Genomic DNA, 21,155 nt, shown 5'->3' on the forward strand with positions numbered 1-21,155 from the left:
ATCTTAAACAAGGACAACCTGGACCTACTGGCCATAACAGAGACTTGGCTTCACGAGGCTGCAGGACCAACACTAATGTTAGCAGTGCCCGATAAATACCAAATTCTCAGAGCCGACAGGCCGAATGCCAGAGGCGGCGGACTAGCCATCATCTGCAAATCCACCTAGCCTATCAGATTTAAAACATCAATCGCCTGCTCATCCTGTGAAGTACTCGCAGCCAAAATGCCCCTTTCTAACAACCGCATGCTCTCAATCCATTTAATATACAGACCCCCAGGGCCTCTAGGCACCTTTTGAAGACGATTTAACTAGCCTCATAGCTAATAATACCAAAGACCACTCCCAAACCCTACTACTGGGAGACTTTAACCTTGGCTTTAATGAAACTGATAATAAACACACAGAATCAGTCGCAGCCCTGCTCAAGGACCATGGCCTTGATCAAAAAGTCCTCTCCCCCCACCCACATCAAAGGAAGGACCCTCGACTGGGTTTCGGAACTGAACTGTAAAATCATTATCACCGATATTGTTCCACAAACATGGACGGATCATTATCTGATAAACTTTTCCGCCACCCTGGATCTTCTTAGCCCCAAAATCAACAACATGGTTCCCCCTCTCCGGACCAGAAGTAAGAAGGACATGTCTGCTGAAAATATTATCCCTCTCCTCCTTCCAGCCATAAATGGATTAGAAAGTAACAACCCGGACACCCTGGTAAATACTTTCAATGGTTGTAGGTCAACTGGTCGAATTTAAATGGTCGACAGGACAAATGGTCGACACCAAAAGGTCGACAGGTCAAATGGTTTTTTTCACCTTTTTTTTGTTGCTAAAAACCCCTTTTTTTCCCTAAACGAAAACCTAAAAAAATATATATAACTAAAAAAAAAATGTGATCATTTGTCCTGTCGACCAAATTGTGTCGACCTTTTGTCTGTCGACCATTTGTCTGTCAACCATTTGACTAGACACCACTTTCAATGATGCTATGACCAAAGCATTAGACGCAGTTGCTCCACCCAAACTACGTAAAGCTAAACAGGAAGCCAACCTAAATGCCTGGTTTACGCCTCACCTCAAATCGCTAAGACTACAAAAAAGAAAGCGCCAATCCATCTGGCGTCACTCTCCCACCGAATACAACAAAGAGAACCTAACTGAATTTGCCAAATCATACAAAAAAGAAATTATCGTAACCAAGGAGAACACCTTTAATGACAGGATCACAAAAGCCAATTCTAATACTAAAGAGCTCTTCACTATCCTCCGCGAAATGGAATCCCGTATTCAACCAATAGACAATGCCCCCAAAAACAAAGATTGGTGCACAAACATACAAAACGCCCTTGCCAACAAAATCTCTTTGCTTCAATGCAAAATTGCAAAAAAAGGCCACACTTCCACCTCAATACTCCAATCCCAGGGGAATAAAACCACTGCTCCATTTAGTTTCAAATCTATCTCCATAATTGACACAGAAAAAATAATACTCTCCCTCAAACCCTCTAACTGTAAGGGCGACTCCTGCCCAGCACTTTAAAGGATGCAGCTAGGGATCTAGCTCCCTTCATCTCCAAGCTCATAAACTCCTCCTACAAATCCAACATGGTACCTACCAACCTCAAAGAATCATGGGTTCTCCCATTATTGAAAAAACAAACTCTGGAACCCACCATCCCCACCAACTACAGACCAATCACCACTGTGCCTTTTCTACTAAAAATTCTAGAAAGAGCTGCCTACATACAAATCCAGGATTACCTGGAGGCTAAAGACCTGCTTGTCTCACGGCAATCTGGCTTCCGCCCACTCCATGGCATGGAAACAGCTCTGTTAGACCTCAAGACACAAATTGAGGAACTTGAGGACAACGGGAAAACAGCCCTGTTCCTCCTACTGGACTTGTCGGCTGCGTTTGACTTGGTAGACCATGCAGTCTTATGCAACCACCTCAAATCTGCCGCCAACTTCCCCGGAGATGCTATAGCCTGGGTCCAATCCTTCTTAGCAAACCGCACTATGTGAGTCTTCTCCACTACCAACTCAGCTGACCCTATCAAAATAACATGCGTTGTGCCACAAGGATCCTGTGTGTCCCCCACCATGTACAATATCTTCACCAAGCCTTTGTTTGACAAGTTGGACAGACTGGGCGTTTTCGCAGATGACACCCAGATCCTCGTACCCCTTTCGGGTAACTACAAGACAGACTTAGCCTTGGTGAACAAGATATACACGCTCATTCAGGCATGGATGGCCGCACACGGCCTCTGCCTGAATGATGATAAAACAGAACTACTAATCTTAGGCTCTGAAACCAACATCCAAAAACTATGTCCAAACTACACATCCTTCAGCATTGATAACCCTATCAAAGTGATGTCTGTGGTTAAAACCCTTGGATTCTATCTGGACTCCTCCCTTACCCTCAAGAAGCAGGTCAACTCCTTCGCCTCTTCCACTACCTACACCTGCAAACTCATCCGTGCAGCTAGACCATACCTCTCCAGCGCCAGCTGCATCACACTAGCTAACGCCCTTATCATGTCTAGGTTAGAATACTATAACGCCCTGTACTCTGGAACTAATAAATATATCACTGATGAACTTCAAAGACTACAGAACAATGCCCTAAGAGCAGCACTAAATATCCCCCTCAGAGAGCACATCACTAACTTCAGGAAAGAGGTTAACTGGTTAAAAATAACGGACAGCATCCTTCACATCTAAATGTCTAAACAATCTACCCCACCCGTATCTTATGGAAAAAATCAACAGGAAAATCACCACGCGACCTACGAGATCTGCTAACACCTCCAAACTAGAAATGCCAAGGTTTAAACCCTCCACCGCGGGAGGGACTAGCTTTTCTGTCAAAGCTGCTCAATGCCGGAACAAACTACCACTCGACCTCAGAACGGAACAACCATACCAAAATTCAGCCACAAGATAATTAATTGGCTGCATGCCAATGACACATAACTTACACCTAGCTTCCTACCCAGCAACAACTGTACCCATTGCCTGGACACCCTAGACATGCCCTGCTTCCAGGTATATGTTTGTATATAATCTTTGTACATATCTCCTGTTCTTTTTTTGCCGCTGTGCCTTTATATGCTTATGCCTGTATATAGTCTCACATATGTTTGCTCCTTTTACCAATGTATTGTATATACTCGTATTGTATATACTCATGCCAAATATTGTAACAAGCTTAAGTCTTCATGTAAACTGTTGTGCCCGGCTACCCACGGGTTCCGCGCGCATTATCAAATAAATAAACAAACTACTCGCACCTGCAACCTATTGAAAGGCCACAGATGCTTAAACGGAGGCCCAAGTAGGGGGAACCTGCCTGGAGAGAAGGTGGCAGCCGCGAGGTAAGGAGCAGGCTGCAGCAGGACCGGCAGAGAGGACGCCGTACATTGCCAGGTGGAGAGAGGTGCCGCCACCCGAGCGGTGCATGAGAGCACCAGAGCCCCAGCAAATACCTGAGACGCGTGTTCCCAGCTGGAGCTCGGAACACGGAAACCTCACATCTGCTGCGGGACACTGCAAGGTTTCCCGTCAGCAAGCGCTGCTCGCAAGAGCTCTCGACGTGTACCCAGTAGTAAAGAGAAGGATGGAGAAAGGCAAGATGACGCCCCGGCGGAGCAGAGCAGCCCCGGTGAGTGCAAGACAGGTTACACTCGTTCCAGGGCGCTCCAGGGGCGGGAATTGGACAGTTAATGTTTGCGAACGAACAAAAACTTATAAAAACAAAAACTTATAAAAATGGTGTTTGTATCCCAAATGAAGAAACTATGAATCACAAACAAGTTGTCAAGTATTTTGGGAAATAGACGGGCATATATTGAATACCAAATTAAAGCGAAGTTATGGACATCATTTGAAATTATAGCACAATTGGAAAGTAAATGATGTGCTATTGTGAAAGTAGTGAAACTTGCTAAGAAGCATTGATGAACCAAGCGAAAGCCTGTTATGAATACTTATGAGCAAAAATTGCAAAGCAAGTGTGAAAGACAAGTTGTTGAACTTGAATGGGTAAGGTGAAAGCAAGGTGGTGAAAGAAGAGAAACACCACTGTATACAGTGAATGCAAGTTGTGGCTAAACCAACAGACTGCCAATATACAAGTTGTGACCAAGCCCAAAAGACTGTGAAAGAGAAACCACTGCACATGTTAAGTACTGACACGGTTACTAGGTGGAAAACCTGTGTTAATCAAGGAAATCTAATGGAATCACAAGGCGTCCAGGGTTACCAGTTGCGTGACATCTAATGGGTGGACCGTATGGTCTGACAACTGCGCCTAGACTGAGTAGGCTTGGATTAAAGACAAGGGCTCTGTGCTACAAGTGCTGAAGTGAAGGAAAGCATCTGTTTGAACTATTACGGAATCTAAAGGAACATATAGTAAAGCTGGAAATATTGATGAAAGTCAATATACTTGATCTGTGTGGAACTGTGTTAAACTTCGGGAAGAGAAGCCAGAGACATTCTTGAAATGTGTTGAACTTGGGGAAGGGAGCCCCTAGAGATGTTGGAACTGTTACACTTGGTGACGGGAATCCCCACCCCCCCCCCCCCCCCGAAGATCTTTTGTGTGGAACTATTTGAACTTGGGAAGGGAAGCTGAAACAAGTCTAAGCATTTTGAACACTTTCTTTTGGTGCAGACATCCCTACACATTGTAAATCTTTAGTTGTGAAGGCAAGTATAAGTTTTGGACACACAGCCTTTTTAGTTGAACTTACTGAGACTGTCCTTACTTTCTTTAGGTTGGGAAATCCCACCTTTCGCATAGGGCAAGCTAGGCCTAATCCATCCTGACATATAAAATAATATCTGTTTTGTTAAGAAAGTGAATCTGCTGTCTGAGTCTTGCTTCATGATGTCTTCACAGGGCTCTGTTTGAGCCCCTCGGTTCCTTGTTCCTTTGACTGCTCACCCAAGGTGATTTTCCTGGTTGCCATCACTTCCGCTAGATGGATGGGTGAGAGAGCTCCACGCTCTGTCTGTTAATCCACCCTCCTTGGTTTTATCCACCGAGAAAGGTGACATTGAGAGTTAGACCCTCCTCCCTTCCGAAAGTGGTCTCTGATTTCCATCTCTTTTCAAGTGGGATGTAAATCTACCCGTCTGCTTTACTCCGCCTCATTTTTCCAAGCCAGAGAAGCGTTTCCATCGGCTAGGTATGGTGCAGGACCTCAAGTTCTCGGTCTCTCAGACAAAGGAGAACTGGACTGATGAACCTTTCATTGGTTACACGGGTGCCCTATGTGATTAATCCAATGGAGTGATCACGGATCCCCCGGCAGTAACCTCCTCCCATGTGTCGAGGGGACGGCAGGCTCTACATGATCCTGATCATGGGGGTGGCTATATGATTGAGGATTGCATGATCGGAGACCACTACCGGGTGGATGACATTACTTCATTGAATAACACTCGGTGTCCCCCATTTGCCCATGAGAAAGACCCCCTGATACACAATGCCCTAATGGCCTACTGTCATGCATCTGTTCCCCTCCTTCAGGGAAAGACATGTTTTCCCCAACTCCCCTTAGGCCAAACTGCCATTCATGGTCTGAAAAGTAAAAGCTCCAAGAAAACCTTTTTCAGTAGTAATGATCTTTCATTTAGAATTATTGAGAGAGATCCTCCAAGTACTATGCATCAGTTGCTGTCAATGGACTTCAATTCCCACAACCACCAAAGTACTGATATGAGGAGGATGAAGGAAATGATGCAGAGCAACAGGAGCCTCAAGCTCAATGAGCCTGCTAGTTGTTTTGGGAAGGCACCTGTGCGCGGGACTTTTACAAATGGAAACCAAACTATAAGAGGTGGCTCAGTAGAAAATGTTGCATCTCCCTTGAAAGCGTCTGGAAGCTGGAGGCACGAGCCGGTATGGCTGAGCCAAGGGGCTCGCCAGCAAAGAGAGAGGATTGTTGCGTGAGCAAGCAGGGCTGTAGAAACGCCAGGAACCACAAGATGATTTCTGGGCGTTCGGCAGCTGGAAGAAGCAGTGTTACCCTTACCAGGTCCTGAAGATGAGCAGGCGTGCAGGAGTGGAGCTGCGGGAGAAGCCAGAGAGACGGCAAAGCGGTCCAGAGTGGAAGGCAAGCGGCAGAGCTATGCCGCGTCAGCGTGTACGGGACCGAAGACGCCACACAAAGCCGGCGAGTCAGCCCAAACAAAGTGGGTCCTCTGGGGCGTTTTGGCGACCGCGCCAAACACAGTTTGAACATTGTAAAGCCACAGAGGCAAACAATAAGAACATTGTTTGTGAATCAAAAAGACATAATACAAATATAACACCTAACTATATAGGAATGCATGGAATGACTATATGGGGAAAACTGAAAGTGAACAAACTAGAAATACCGAAATGAGGAAAAGACATAGGGCCTCATATCGAGTCCGGCGGTAGCCGTGCCGGAAAAAACGGCAGGCTGCCACCGGACCCGAAATACCATTCCGCCTCAGTGATTGCCGGAATCACTGGGGCATTACAACCCCAGTGACCCGGTAATTCCGGAGGCGGAATTCCGTAAATCCCCATTCCCATGGAGTCCGATAGGACTCCATGGGGATGGGGACAATGGAAACACGGGTTCTGTCTATGACTGAGCCGGTGTTTCCATTTCCGCCTGCAGGTGGGTGGCGTTATTCCCGCCAGGTCAGACCTGGCGGGAGTGACACCTCCTGCCAGCACAACTCGGTATCAGCCGGTCCGGAAACAACAGTGGCGGCGGATTTACCGCCACTGTTGTTTCCGTACCGGCAGGGTCATAATGAGGCCCATACGCTTGTGAATGTAAAGAGAAACTGTTACAAGCCTATGAAAATAAGAAGACATGGCAGGCGAGTAAACCAGGCAGTTGTAATTGCTTAAGAAGTCCTGGCAGGGTAGTATACCAGGCAGTTGGAAGTGCTTAAGAAGTCCTTGGTAGGTAGTATACCAGTCAACTGTAAACCTACAGAGAAGTCCAAAGAAAGTACAGTGTTTGTTTCAATAAAGAAGAAACTTTTTAAAAGAAGGTAACTACAAGGCTAAACAGATTTGTGCATAATAGGAATTGTTGTGAGCAAAGGAAAGATGCAGAGAACTGTTCATGCAAGAGACGTTGCCATCCCATTGAAGAATCCAGAGGAAGGGAACCACCCTCTGGCACCAAGGTTCTGTTTCCTTGGAGAACCTTTATGTTGGAGCTGTTATATTTTAATTTATGAACACTTTTTGCAAATACCAGGTTGAAGACATTTCCCTTTGCATCTTATTATTTAGTTTGTAGTGTGAGGGTCAGGATAGAACGTTTGGACACAAGGACGGCTTTTGATTTCGGACATCCTGACGAAGACAGTTCCTCCGTTTTTGGATTTAGGTAGGGAAATTCCTCTGAGAGCAGGGTCAGAGAGGCATTTCCCCAAACCTTTTATGTTAATAAGTCTTTAACCAAAAACATGACAACTTTGTGTCCGGTTTTCATTTCTGACTCCTCCACCAAGCTGGCACAGCTGTTACCAAACAGACCCTGTCTTGGTGGATCATACTCTGCATCTTGGAATGCCACTATCTGCCCAGCAAGGAGGTCCCTGTGGATCTCAGGGCTCACTCCACCAGAGGGTTGCCACTGCCTCTGCTCTTAAACACGGAATGCCTGTTCTGGATATTTGCCAAGTGGCTATTTGGGCTTCCTTGCACATGTTTGCTAAGCATTACTGCTTGGATTCTATGTCTGGTCATGATGCTCATTTTGGGAGAGCTATCCTTCAGAGTTTTCTGATTTAGGTTGGTGTCTTTGCTACCCTCCCTCCTCCTGGTCGATGTACTGCTGTGGGAGTCTATCGTAGATGAAGAATCCGTGGGGGGTAGAAGTCCATTAGAAGAACTAATTACGTACCTCTCTGTAATGTTCTTTCTAATGGACTTTCCTCGCACGGATCCCTCATCACCCTCCCTACCTATCCCCTCTCAGGGAAGCGTGTACACCTTAGTTCTGCGGTCCCTCCGTGTAGAGTGCTAGGGAAAAACGGTGGAATTGAGGTCGCGGGGCGCGTCACTTTTATATATACCTGGCCAATGTCATGTCCACTGTGGGGTACGCAGAGGCGTCTTGCGGAGCTGTGTTGCGCCCCCTGGCTACAGAAAAGCTTCTGAAGAGCAGCTGGTGCTGGGATATAGATGTCATAGATGAGGAATCCGTGGGAGCAACGTCCATCAGAAAGAACATTACAGAGAGGTAAGTAGTTTGATCTCTATAGAGTTATCTATGAGAAGAGTAAATGAAGCAAGATATATTTTGGTGATGGGCACATTACCATATACCCATTGGCCCTCTTTCCCTTTTATGCCCCTCATTCTGCCCAGCACGCTTAATACTTAATTTGAGCAGGTGTGAGACTTTACAAAGATGGAAATCGTAATGTGTCATAGTAGTATGGTGGACAAGCAAGGGAGACAAGCAAGGGAGGATCACCTGGGTAGAGGGTCCTCTGGGATCGGGGAGGAAGGAACCCGAAGGTGAGACATGGTACCCCCATTTTTTCCAACACCCCCTGCCTGGCATTTCCTCTGCCTTCAGAAGAGGCGACTGAGAGCAGTGAGGATAGCTTCTGAGAAACGCATTAAGAAACAGAGGAAGACTGCTGCTAACCACCATTAGGATGTCCCTCTAATAAAGCTGGGCAGGACCAGGCAATCAATCACAACCATGCACACCGGACTTAAATTGACTGGCCAGCAATGTATAAAAGGTATTTTTTTACAGAGTTGAGTGAGCTGGGAACGCAGACTGGGCCAGGAGAACCAAGGAGCTGCAGAGGAAGGTGTCCAGAGAGTCCGGAGGAGAGCAGAGTGGCAAATTGCTGGCCCTGTGTCCAAGAGGCGCTGCGGCGTGGCTAGGGAGCCGGTCTCCAGAGAGCCGGAGAAGGGCAGACTGCAGCCTGCTGGCCATGTCCAGCCAAGTGCTTGTTTCCCTGGGCATATTGATGGAGCCCAGGTCTCAGAGGGGGCAGTGGAAGAGACCCAGACACAACGCTGTGTGAAGCGGAACCCAAACGAGGCTAACATGGCAACCATTGATTTTCACGAATGCCAATTGAAAACCGGATGCATGTGAAGTGAAAGCCGGTTTTGATGTGCGAGAAAAGGAAACGTGTAGCAAGTTAAAATCTCCCTAGATTGCTGAAAGTAAAGGAAAAAGATGCTGCTGAGGGGAGCTAGCGAAGTGGGAGGAAAATGTCGATATTCACGAAGTCAAAGCCAGAAAGAGAGACAGACAAGGTACCAAGTATAAGTGAGACCGAACTGTATTGTAAAACAAGAAAAGGAGGAGAAAGCTTAAAGAAAGTCAAAGGCATTATGGGACTGGTAGTGAAAAGACAAATCATGAAAACATTTAAGAAATAACTATGAATTGGGAAACCAGCAATGATAAGAAACAGAGTAACAGAGTGGTCCTGTGTGAAACAACACATTATCAAAAGTCTGTGAAATAAACATGAAGATCCCCGAAGCGAAGGGGAGCCGTGTGAGGATCGAAGTGTGATCAAAATAGAGAGCCTCGTTGTGAAAAACTGTTTTGAAGCTGGAAATGAAAATTATATTGTGAAACCAAGAAAAAGAGATAGAAACAGAACTTCGAGGGTGCCAAAGGCACATTTACAAGAAAGCAAGCGAGAGTGCAAGAGGCACGATCAAGAGGAAGCCCAAGTGGGTCACACATAGGGGGTAAAGAATATTATGCGGCTGCGAAAGTCTCTGACAAGAAGAATTATTAAAAGCTGTAGTATTGTAGTTCACACATATAAACTGGAAGCAGGGATCGCTCTGGACTCCGGTGAGTATAGATACAAATAGGCATTAATCAGATACAGGGTATTGTAATGTAGTGAGCTAGAGACACCGTGTAAGTATACCAACACAGACTTTATTGAACAGCTCACCGGTAGGTACGTTGTACCTGCAGATACAATAGGGCAGGCAAAACAAATAAGGATTGTCCTCTTTCAGCAGTTGCAGCTAGTACTTAAATCAAAAATAAACCCCAAGAGTTCCGGGTTTGCTGAAAATAAAAATAATAAAAAAAGATTTGTAACAGTTTAACACAGGACTCCGGTTCTTGCCTCAAATAAATGAAATTCTGAAAAGTCTGAGCGATTCCTTCCCCAACCGCTTGTTCAAACAATCAAGGTCCTGAGTCTCAGTTGCGGGCCCCTCCGGAATGCAGCACACTAGCCTGGCTGAGCCCGGTCTGTAGCACATAGGTAAATCAACTCTTTCGGTGTCAGTTTCCACACATGCGGTAGGCACCTTTTCCTTCAGGCGCTTTCCTCCACTCTGAAACCTCTGTTGTTTGATGGACAGATACGGTGTGCTCCGTCGTTCCCTCCTCTTCTCCTTAATAGGCCCACCGGTAGGAGCTACTGGCTTCGTTCCACTCCGGAGCCTCCCCGGCAGCCTCCTTCCATTCCTGAAAAATGAGAGACAGCTGGATGGGTTTGGTCGTAGTTTTTAACCCTTGAGCCCCTCCTCCCTGATCATTAACGCTGTGTGTTCCCGACCACTTTTCATTCACACCTGCGGCTGTTAGGCAGAAACCTGTGCAGTTCCCTTAGGGGCCACTGCAAAAGATTTAGGACTACAGGTGTTGGCAGTAAACCCACTTGGTAGCAGTCTGCAACACCCAGATTTACCTGGTAGCTGTGGCTGAGCAGTCAGACTTCCCTGAAGAAGAGTTAGGCAGTATGCAAAGTATACACAATAGGCACTCGGATACAATAGCACAAGCACACACTGACCAGGAGGATCCTGTGGTGCCTTTTCATAAAGCTCTTCAGAGGAAGATCATGACAAACTGGGAAACCCCAGATGTCGTACCAGCAGTAAATAAAAAACTGTCTACAAAGTACAGGGTATCTTCTACAGACCCAGAGTTTTTGTCTAAACACCCATCCCCAGAAGGTCTGGTGGTACAGGCAGCATCCTCTACCGATGTCAAGACGGCTTATCCTACCGTCCCACAGGACAGGGACGATAAAAAATATGATGCTATGGCAAAGAAAGTCTTTTCAGCATGTAGCATGGCGTTAAAATCTGTTAATGCTACTTGCACCCTTGCTAGGTTCAGCCATACCCTTTGGGAGTGTGCTTCTACAGCGGCTGACTGCATCCCAGAGGGAGAAGAAAGGGATGCGTTCCTGAATATTATACAGGACGGTAAAGACGCTATGTGCGAATCCCTCCAGACGGGCATTGATTCGGCTGACAGTATCAGCAGAGCAATGGCGGCAAGTACATCAACCAGGAGATTCGCTTGGTTGAGAAAGTCTGGTTTTGCCCCAGATGTGCAAGCCAGGCTCTTGAACATGCCATTCGATGGCTCTTCTTTGTTCGGGAAAAAGGCGGATGACAGTTTAGAGAAACTGCAAACTTCAAAAGCAGCAGCAAAATCCCTAGGAGCTGCAATCCGTCAGACTCCCTTTCGTCCCACAGGAACCTCTGCGAGGGGCAAGTCCTTTCGCTTCTACTCCGCATTCGGGAAGAGGTAGAGGACGACCGGCTCAAAGGCGACAAAGAAGAACTACCCGAGGTGGACGGGGTAGATATTCAAAAGCCGCAGCAACGGCAGGTGCCTCTTTACCATCGGCATCTGCATCAGCCGCCCCAAAACCACTCTGAGGACTTCCCTCACAGGACACCTGTAGGAGGCAGGTTGACTCAACATCTGGCGGTATGGCAGGCTATCACGTCAGATGCTTGGGCATTGGAAACAGTTGCCCAAGGTTACTGCCTGCCTTTCCTACGTATACCTCAGAGTCATCCACCGGGGATCAGCTCTCAGAAAGCTCCAGATCCGTTCCTCTTGCAGGACATTTTGGACCTGCTAGAGAAAGGTGCCATAGAACCGGTACCTGTAGCGGAGAGGAACAAGGGCTGGTACTCCCCTTACTTTCTCATTCCAAAGAAAGACGGAGGACTGAGACCCATCTTGGACTTGCGAGAATTGAACAAATTCCCCAGAAAAGACAAATTCAAGATGGTTACTCTTTCTCAGATCCTCCAGGCCCTTCAGTTCCAGGACTGGTTGGTATCTCTGGACCTTCAGGACACTTATTTCCATGTGCCTATCCATCTCAAACACAGGAAATACCTGAGGTACGCAATTGGCAACTCTCACTATCAATTTCGAGTGCTGCCATTTGGGCTGACCTCCGCCCGAGGGTCTTCACCAAGTTAATGTCGGTAGTGGCTGCAAGTCTAAGGAGGGAAGGGATTCACGTCTACCCCTACCTGGACGATTGGTTGATCAGGGCTGTTTCTTCGGAACCAGATCAGATCCAGCTAAATCACGTGTGCCACTTCCTTCACAGACTGGGCTTCTCCCTCAATTTAAAGAAGTCACAAATGATACCATCGCAGAGACTCCAGTTCATAGGAGCGATCCTGGACACTTCCCTGGGAAAAGCCTCACCACCAGAGGTGAGGGCTCAAGATATTCTACAGATGGTTACCAAGTTCCAACATGCCCAACGTCTCCCAGCCTTCGACTTTTTGAGGTTGCTAGGCCTCATGGCATCCTGCATTTTCCTAGTGCCAGAGTCTCGCCTGAGAATGAGATCCCTCCAGTGGGCACGGAGGACTCAGTGGTCACAATTCTCAGGGAGAAACACAGATCTTCTTCAGGTTCCCGTCAGGGTGGCTCGAGACCTTCAGTGGTGGGCCTGTCAAGAGAACATTCTGAAAGGAGAACAGTTTTGGCAACCCTGGCCGGAGATAACAGTAGTCACGGATGCCTCACTCACGGGGTGGGGAGCCCATTCCAACGACTTGACCATCAGCGGTCGTTGGTCTCCATCGGAGTCCAGACTACATATCAACCTGTTAGAGCTGAGAGCCATCAGACTTGCACTGAAGGCGTTCCTGCCAGCTGTACAAGAGAAGAACGTCCTGATAATGACGGACAACACGGTGGCCATGCATTACCTCAACAAAAGAGGAGGCGTAGGATCACTACACCTGTGCAGAGAGGCGATGCAGCACTGGTTTTGGGCAATCCAAGAAGGAATCTCTCTATCGGCAGTTCACCTTGCCGGAGAGAAGAACTTGACAGCGGACACTCTGAGCAGGCAGAACACAGTCTCCCACGAGTGGGAGCTAGCTCAGGAAGTCCTTCAAGAGATCTTCTCCCTTTGGGGAACCCCTCAGGTAGATCTGTTCGCCACCAGCCTAAACAGGAAATGCGACCTGTTCTGCTCAAGGGAATTTCCCCCGAGAGGAGCTCTGGGAGACGCGTTCATAGTGGACTGGGAGTTTCCGCTTCTGTACGCGTTCCCACCGGTCCCTGTCATTCCTCAAATGATCAGGAGGTTGAGAAGATTCCGGCGAACCATGATCCTAATTGCCCCGGATTGGGCCAGGAGAACGTGGTACCCGGACCTTCTAGACTTGTCCATCTGCCCTCCAATTCGACTTCCACTCAGAGAGAACCTACTCTCACAGAAGGGAGGTCAGGTTCTCCATCCAGACATCAAAACCCTCAACCTTCACGCTTGGCTTCTGAAAGGCTGAGGTACAAGGATTGGGATGATGATGATGTTATGGAGGTGTTGCTTTCGGCAAGGAGGCCAGCAACAAAGTCTTTATACCGCTGCCGTTGGAACAGATTTTGCAGCTGGTGTAGAGAACAGAATATCGACCCTTTTCCATGTGGTACACCAATGGTTTTGTCCTTCCTACTATATTTGGCAAATTCAGGCCTTCAAGTTGGCACCATTAAGGGCTATCTCGCAGATATATCCATCTTTAAGCGTACTGCGGAAGAACCATCCTATTTCAAATTACCCTTTTCCCCATTCCAAGTTCCCCTATGGGATTTAAACTTAGTACTAACTTTCCTGATGGGCACACCTTTCGAACCTCTCCATTCTTGTTCGTTAAGATTCCTTACCCTTAAAACTGTTTTATTAATAGCACTTACATCTGCTAGAAGGGTGAGCGAATTACAAGCTCTTTCTTGTAAACCCCCTCACACAATATTTCACAAAGACAAAGTTGTCCTGCAAGTGAAGCCTAATTTCCTCCCAAAGGTGGTTTCTGAATTCCATATCACTCAGAAGATTACCCTACCATCTTTCTATCCTCCTCCTCACCCGGGGAAAGAGGAAGAGAGGTTACACAGGCTAGACCCTAGGAGGGCTTTTACAAGTTTTTACATCAGTAGACTAGCCAGGATAAGACGGGCAGACCAGCTGTTTGCAGGTTACGCAGGTCACAAGCTGGGGTTACCAATAACTAAGCAGACCATTTCCAGATGGATCATTCTAGCCATTCTGGAATGTTATAAACTGGCAGGGAAAGAGCCCCCTCAAAACCTTTTCAACCAGAGGTATTGCAGCTTCATCGGCCCTCAAAAGAGGCGTGCCGGTTAAAGACATCTGTGCGGCCGCTACATGGTCGTCTGTCCATACCTTTACACGTTTTTACAATTTGGATTCCTCCTCCAGTCAAGAGAATAGGTTTGGAAGGGCTGTACTGCATTCTATTCATCAATAGAAGACAGCGTGAAGTCAGTACTCCCTCCTCCGATAATAGAAGACTGCTATGGGAGCCTATCTAAGATGAGGAATACGTCGGAGGACACAATCCCTTCGAATAACAAGTTACTTCTTACCTTGTAACGTTATTTCGACGGGATGTTCCTCTGACGTATTCATCATCGACCCTCCCATCCATCCCCGCAGTTCTACTTCCCTTGTTGTTGCAGCTTACGCTCCTTCAGGGTGATTAGTTTAGTCCAGAAAGTATTATTGTGGGCTACAAAATGGAACTGAGCAACGGACGCTGTGCGCGGCCTTTATAGGCAGGATGACGTCGATACGGCGGCTGTCGAGGGACATCGACTCGGAGGACGTCGACGCGCAGCGCCCTCTAGAGAGAAAATATTTTCCGAGGCCAGCAGAGCTGGAAGGAGATATATCTAAGATGAGGAATACGTCGGAGGTTCATCCCGTCGAAAGAACATTACAAGGTAAGAAGTAACTTGTTCTTTACCTCCACAAGGGAGTTTAAAAGTATGCTGCTGAAGAGGGCCTGATCCCTTGGTGACGTCCAAGAGGAGGAGGCTCCTCCAACAATGAACAAGAAGCAGCAGCACGGAAGTGGCCCCACTGCCCAGTGGTTCAGGACATCACTGTTCTTCATCATCCACAAGTAAGCAAAGCTGCCACACTTTCTCCCTCTCCAGGGACACTGATGAGGCCTTAGAGGAGTCCTCACCTACATAGTTACCATTGCCTACTAAGTGTTCCCCACCTGGATAGTGGGAGGAATTTAGGCACACAATGTTTGACATCTTCGCCAATAAACCACTTGAATGTCTTTAGCCTCTGTGCCGGTTGCAGAGCATAGAGAGGTACCGCCTCAGCCTTCAACCGCATGCCTGCGGGCTCTGTTGTGGCCCCTTCTCCAGGCACTGCTCCACTCCCAAACAGCTCAAATCCATATTCTGGCATGGAAGTCACAGCGCTGGCCATCACATCACTGTAGCATCTAAGAGTGAGTTCTTCTCGAAGCAGAGTCAGATCTTCAATGAAAAAGGGACCCCATACTTTTATGGGCTTAAACCCGTGGACTCCGGTAAAGGGCAAGACTTTCTGGTTATCCAAGGCTGATTTGGTGTCTGTTAAGGGATGCCAGCGGATTGGTCGCCTCTCCGGAGCTAGACCTTTTGCAGGCCTCTACCTATGGAAAGCCTCATGCATCCTTTCAGAGGACCTTATCAAGGTGGTCGAGTCTCTGGGGCTGACTGCAGCCCCCAGACAGTTTGCTCTGACTGACAATTTGGGAGAGAGCTTTTTCTTGCGAGACCCTGCTTCCCTGTCACCATTTTACCCTAGCTCTAACCCTATGTGGTTTCATAGAATAATTTAGTTTGTACTCATTTAGTTTGATCATTTCTATTTCTTTTTTAATGCCAAGGGTTGACGAGAGTGTGGAACCAAAAGAAAACAAGTGGATACCTTAATCAGGCTAACACAGTAATTTATTTGCTAGCTTTCATGATATTTCACCATTTTTGTCAGCCAGGGATGAATTGAAGCCTTCGAAAAACAAAACATTACAGCATTGCAACTTATAGCCCCTCCTGGAAATCCTTTTTTCTTTATCCCTGTATGTGTACCTGATGTGTAGTTTCGCTCAGAGAGGCATGCATAAGATGTTGGAACTACTCCACACATTGCACTCTTCAAGGTCTGATTGGTACACTGTGCTAAGTGAGTCAGGGGAACTGAAGAGAAAGAAAGAAAGAAAGAAAGAAAGAAAGAAAGAAAGAAAGAAAGAAAGAAAGAAAGAAAGACAGACGAAGGGGAAGAAAAGCACAGACTACCCTGTTACGAGTGCTCTCAGGAAGACAGCAGGGAATGGGGTAGCGCTAGTCATGGTAGGTGCAGTCCAGTTAAAACTCTGTATGTCCGGCCAGTCCCTTTGCATAGTACTATATGCCGCCCCCTTTTATCTATGAAAATGTTTCTGAATCTAGAATGTGCCTAGAGTTATTTCAGTACAGGTGGAATCTGTTAAAAGAACCCAATATCCCATCGGAAAGAACATGACTAAAGGTAAATAACCTGTGCATTAGCAAACTTAGAAGTGAAAAGGTTGATGGGTGAACCTCTACAATATATATTCTTCAGTCATACTTATAGAGGAATAAGTTAATGTGTTACAAAATATACAAATTCTGGCAAAAATATATAGACCACAGAAAACAAATGCTTCCTGCCTGACAGTTGATTCTCATACTTTTTGTGGGTTGTTGCTTGTCATTTACTTAAATCAAGCATTCAATGCTATTGATTTTTTTTTTAAATGGTGTAGCTGCAACTACTTCTTGTAATCAGTAATTGAATGTAATAGTATGGGATATCTTTTCTCTATGTTCTTTTGTTTAGGGATTTGCAGACCCAGACGAACCTTTGGGTAACTGCATTCTCACTCTAAGTGAAAAGGCTTCTGACACAGGTGACTCTATTCTACCAAAAACTGTCAGACTTGCGGCTGTCCTGCGACTTCTGCTGTCCAAAAAGCAATCGTGAGTAAATGTGGACACTTCCATTAAGAAGTGACTTATCGATTATTACGTTGGCTAGTGCATTTGCTTTAAAAGCATGGATAAAGATTTTAAAGGCAATATTTCTAGCTGTAGGTACCATTTGTTTTACTGTTTCGTATTAATATAGGATGTGTTTGAAAATTGGCAGCAACCTACACTACTAATCAACTGAATACAGTTTTTAAAATGGTTGCAAATAGCTTTGCCAGGTAGAAAGCCCCAACAGTTTTTACATGTTTTACTTTTGTACATTACATATTCTGATTTAACAATTTTGTTTTGTTTAGTGTCCGTTCTCTGGCACTTAAATATTTAACGTTTCATTTGACAAGTGAAGAAGGATCCAATTTGAAGCGGCCCAAATTGATGGGCAGCATTCTGTCCAGTGCTGTGAACTTATTTATTGTGGATAAGCCGGTGGACTTGAAGTTGGACGACACAGGAACATCATTTTTTAAGGTGAAGTAAATGGCTTAGTTTGACCATCCTTAAGTCTTTAAAAGCAGATTTATGAATGAATGTTTTTATATGTTTGAAATTATTTCTTAGATAGCATATTTGGTAGCAACCCATTCACTATAGTTAATTTGACCATATAGGAGTGTGCGTTTGTATGTTGTACACGTGAGCAGAAACAAATAGCATATTTATTTTGAAATGAGATGTCATGATTAATATACTAGTTTGCAGTGTGCGGTTGTCCTGCCACTATATAAATTGTAAGCTTAATCATCAGTTAAAGGGGACTTGTTCCTGTTAATCCTACTAGACCTCTGGACTGCGTTAAACATGGTTGACCATCCCACATTACTCACCCTCCATGCGCACAGAACGTGCTTCTTTGGTACCGTTCTGAAATGTTTCACATCCCAACCATCTGGCAGACAACACATTCCCTCAAGTCCGAATACTGCCCTGGTATCTGTGGAATGCCTCAGGGTTCCATTCTCTCCCTGGTCTTCTTTTACCACTATATGGAATAAGCTCAGCAGTTCAATATAGAGGTTAAAGATGAGCAGAGAAAGAATGGACCCCTGAGGGACTTCACAGATGACAAAACAACATTCAGACCTGAGGGAGGCTGGTGTCTGCCAGAGGTGGGATGTTGAACCATTTCAGAACGGTCCTAGGTGACCCCAAAATGTGATACACAGTTGTATCGAAAAGGTCAAGGGCCAACAAGATATTACTTGCCTTTGCTCATGCCTTCAAACCATTCGAACATGAATGACGTGTCTACTTAAAGGTTAACCCCACCAAGACCGAATTCAGACTCCTTGACCACCCCTCTAAGCAGTAACCCACTCAAAGGTGACTGGATGGCATGCGCTTGGACGAGTTCCACCCTCAACTCACATACTCCGCAAAATCCCTAGGTTTAAAGTTGGATAGCAACCTATACTTCAAACAGTACATCATGAGAAAGGTTCAAACAGCTTTGAATCAGACCTCTCTTCTCTGCAAGATCAATCCCTCCCTCCCCCGGGTGAACCGTGGTGCAAGCTCACTGTTCTTGCATGTAGATGTGGGTAATTCCCTCGTTGCAGGGCAATGGCTGCTCACCTGAACCCGCCCCCTTAGAAGTCCAGCACGCTGCGGATCGCCTCATCACCAGCTGTAGGAAATGTGACCAAATCACCCCCACCTTCCATGAATTACACTGGCTCACCATCCCAGCCAGGATCTGGTTCAAAACCATGTGCCTCACTCTAAAGACTGGAGGGAGGTGTCTGCGATAATACTCACTATATGGTTGGGCTAGAGACAGAGGCACCCCAGTCAAGACTCTCAAATGGTAGCAATGGGCAAGAGAGCAAGGATGAGACTCAGGGGAGGTGACGCCGCCTGGTTCTTAGGTACAGTGAATCCTCAAGCCCCCACAAAGGAATGTCTACACACTGTTAGGTGCTACCCAAGATCTATTATTAAATAAAATAAGATTTAGGTGGTTATGTACAAATAAATAAGACTCATGTTGTACTCAAACTCTGCTTCAACAGTTACATACAGTGCTATGTGGTACCACAGTTCTTAGCTTCAATAATAATGCACCAATTGGTACATGATATAAAATTAACTAAAATTACTAAGCACTGTTTTAGCTCCAAACCACAAGTGCACGTTAGCCATGAGAGTTAGTGAACTGTAGGCATTTAGCTGCAAACTACCATTTTTGCATTTTTTTAAAGAATGAGTTTCTCTCAGTCAGGCCTGGCTTCCTTCTAAAAGTTGTTTTTGAATTTCATCTTTCACAATCTATTGATTTGCCTGTGTTTTCTCCTCGAAAGAGGAGGAGCGTTTTCACTGTCTTGACCAAAAAAGAGCCTTGAGCTTTTACGTTGCCGGTTAATCTGAGTTCCGGAAGAAGGACCAGGTTAGTAGGCCCTCGCAAGGGTCTCGCCATACGAAAACAAACCCTTTCATGTTGGATTATTTTATGTATATCTGAATGTTACCAGTCGACAGGCAAAGAACATCTGTCAGGGATCAGGTTGCATTTAACCAAAGGGTTTTCGGCTTTGACAGCCCTATAGAGGGGGGTTGCTGTCAGGGATATTTGCCCTTGCGGCCACATGGTTTTCCTTACATACATTCACCAAGCATTATGCTTTGCATGTTGGCGGCAGGGCTGATGCACGCTTTTGTAGGGCACTTCTGCTGATCCTACTTGTTTAATACTTTCTGCCCTTCTCCTTTAGCCTAACTGCTTGGTGAGTCTATCAAAAGGAGGAATATGCAGGATAAAAGCAATCCATTGAAGGAGAAATTACTTACTGTAATGATCTTTCTATGGATTCTTCTCCCGCAGATGCCTCAACACCCCTTCCAGCAGTCCTCACTCAGTGTTGTGGCTCACTGCTTTCATCCAAGTGAAAAAGACGTTGGTGATGGCTCTGAGGTGTGCATTTTCTCTCATCCTTCTAAAAAAAACCAAAAAAAACTCTTTCAAATTCTATGGGCTTCCTCCCTTTTGAGGTGTTCCCATTATGGTGTTTTTTACAGGCTGATTAGCCTACCTCCTGTTTTCCTCTGCAGCTTTCGGGCACAGGGGGAAAAAGGAGGGAACTGAAGCATAGGGCGTAGTGACATTCTATATATACAACACCTGAGGTCACTTCCGAAACCGATGATCGAGCACCGAGCAAGACGGATCGACTACCGAGTCGAGGTCCACTATTCTCCTTTCGAGCATCAGAGCTGAACGAGGATATGTATCAAGATGATGAATTTGTGGGAGAAGAATCCATAGAAAGATCATTACGGTAAGTCATTTCTCTGTTGCGGTTATTCTAACCTTCAGTTGTGAACACTTTTTTGCCAATATCAGGTTGAAGACATTTCCTTGCACACTTTGTTTTGTTTGTAGTGTGAGGGTCAGGATAGGAAATTTCTAATACAAGGACGACTTTTCAGTTGTTGACATCCTGAAACACAGATCCTTAGTTTTCGGATTTTAGGTATGGAAACTCCTATTTTAGCATAGGTTCAGAGGGTCATTTTCCCAATCCATTTTCATTTAAATAAAACTCTTTAACCAAAAACATGACCGCTTTCTTTCCCGCTTTCATTTCTGACTCCTCACAAGCCATTGTGAAGAAGGAGCAAGTAATAATGACTGCTCAGTGGTTGGAAATGATCAATACTGTGACAAGGAGGAATGAGCGAGTAATGAATAGTGATCAACTAGAAACAAAGAGGACTATATTTCTCCACTAGGGAGTACCCAGCAATGTAACCTAAAAAGAAAGGACTATTGTCAGGGAGATGTGAAACTCTGGAGTTTCGAATCAGCAGCCTGGTGAAAGCTGAGACCCTGTGATCCTCCATGGGGAGGAAGTGACCAGCTGGCATGTGCGAGAGGCACCAAAAGAGCTGAAGGAAGGTGAAAACAGACGAAAGCCGAAAGAAACACGAGAGAGGAAACCAGTCGGTGGTGGTGTGTCCCTGGAGAGGTAGGTTAAGCAGTCCACAACTATGCCGAGACTGCTGTAACTCTGGTCAACAGATCTGCAGAGAA

The 21,155-nt window shown here is 46.0% G+C and overlaps 1 protein-coding gene across 1 annotated transcript in view; it reads left to right on the top strand.

Annotated features, from left to right (window-relative positions):
* The window catches only part of RTTN (rotatin), a 2,784,523-nt gene that overhangs the window by 863,534 nt on the left and 1,899,834 nt on the right, over nt 1-21,155 (top strand). Inside the window, exons 18-19 of the mRNA XM_069620779.1 lie at nt 16,977-17,116; nt 17,425-17,596. Of these exons, the coding sequence (XP_069476880.1) occupies nt 16,977-17,116; nt 17,425-17,596 (312 nt within the window). The remainder of the gene's footprint in view (nt 1-16,976; nt 17,117-17,424; nt 17,597-21,155) is intronic.

The sequence above is a fragment of the Ambystoma mexicanum genome, chromosome 5q (genome assembly GCF_040938575.1).
Source record: "Ambystoma mexicanum isolate Mex_15411 chromosome 5q, UKY_AmexF1_1, whole genome shotgun sequence".
In the NCBI taxonomy this organism is placed as follows: Eukaryota; Metazoa; Chordata; class Amphibia; order Caudata; family Ambystomatidae; genus Ambystoma; species Ambystoma mexicanum.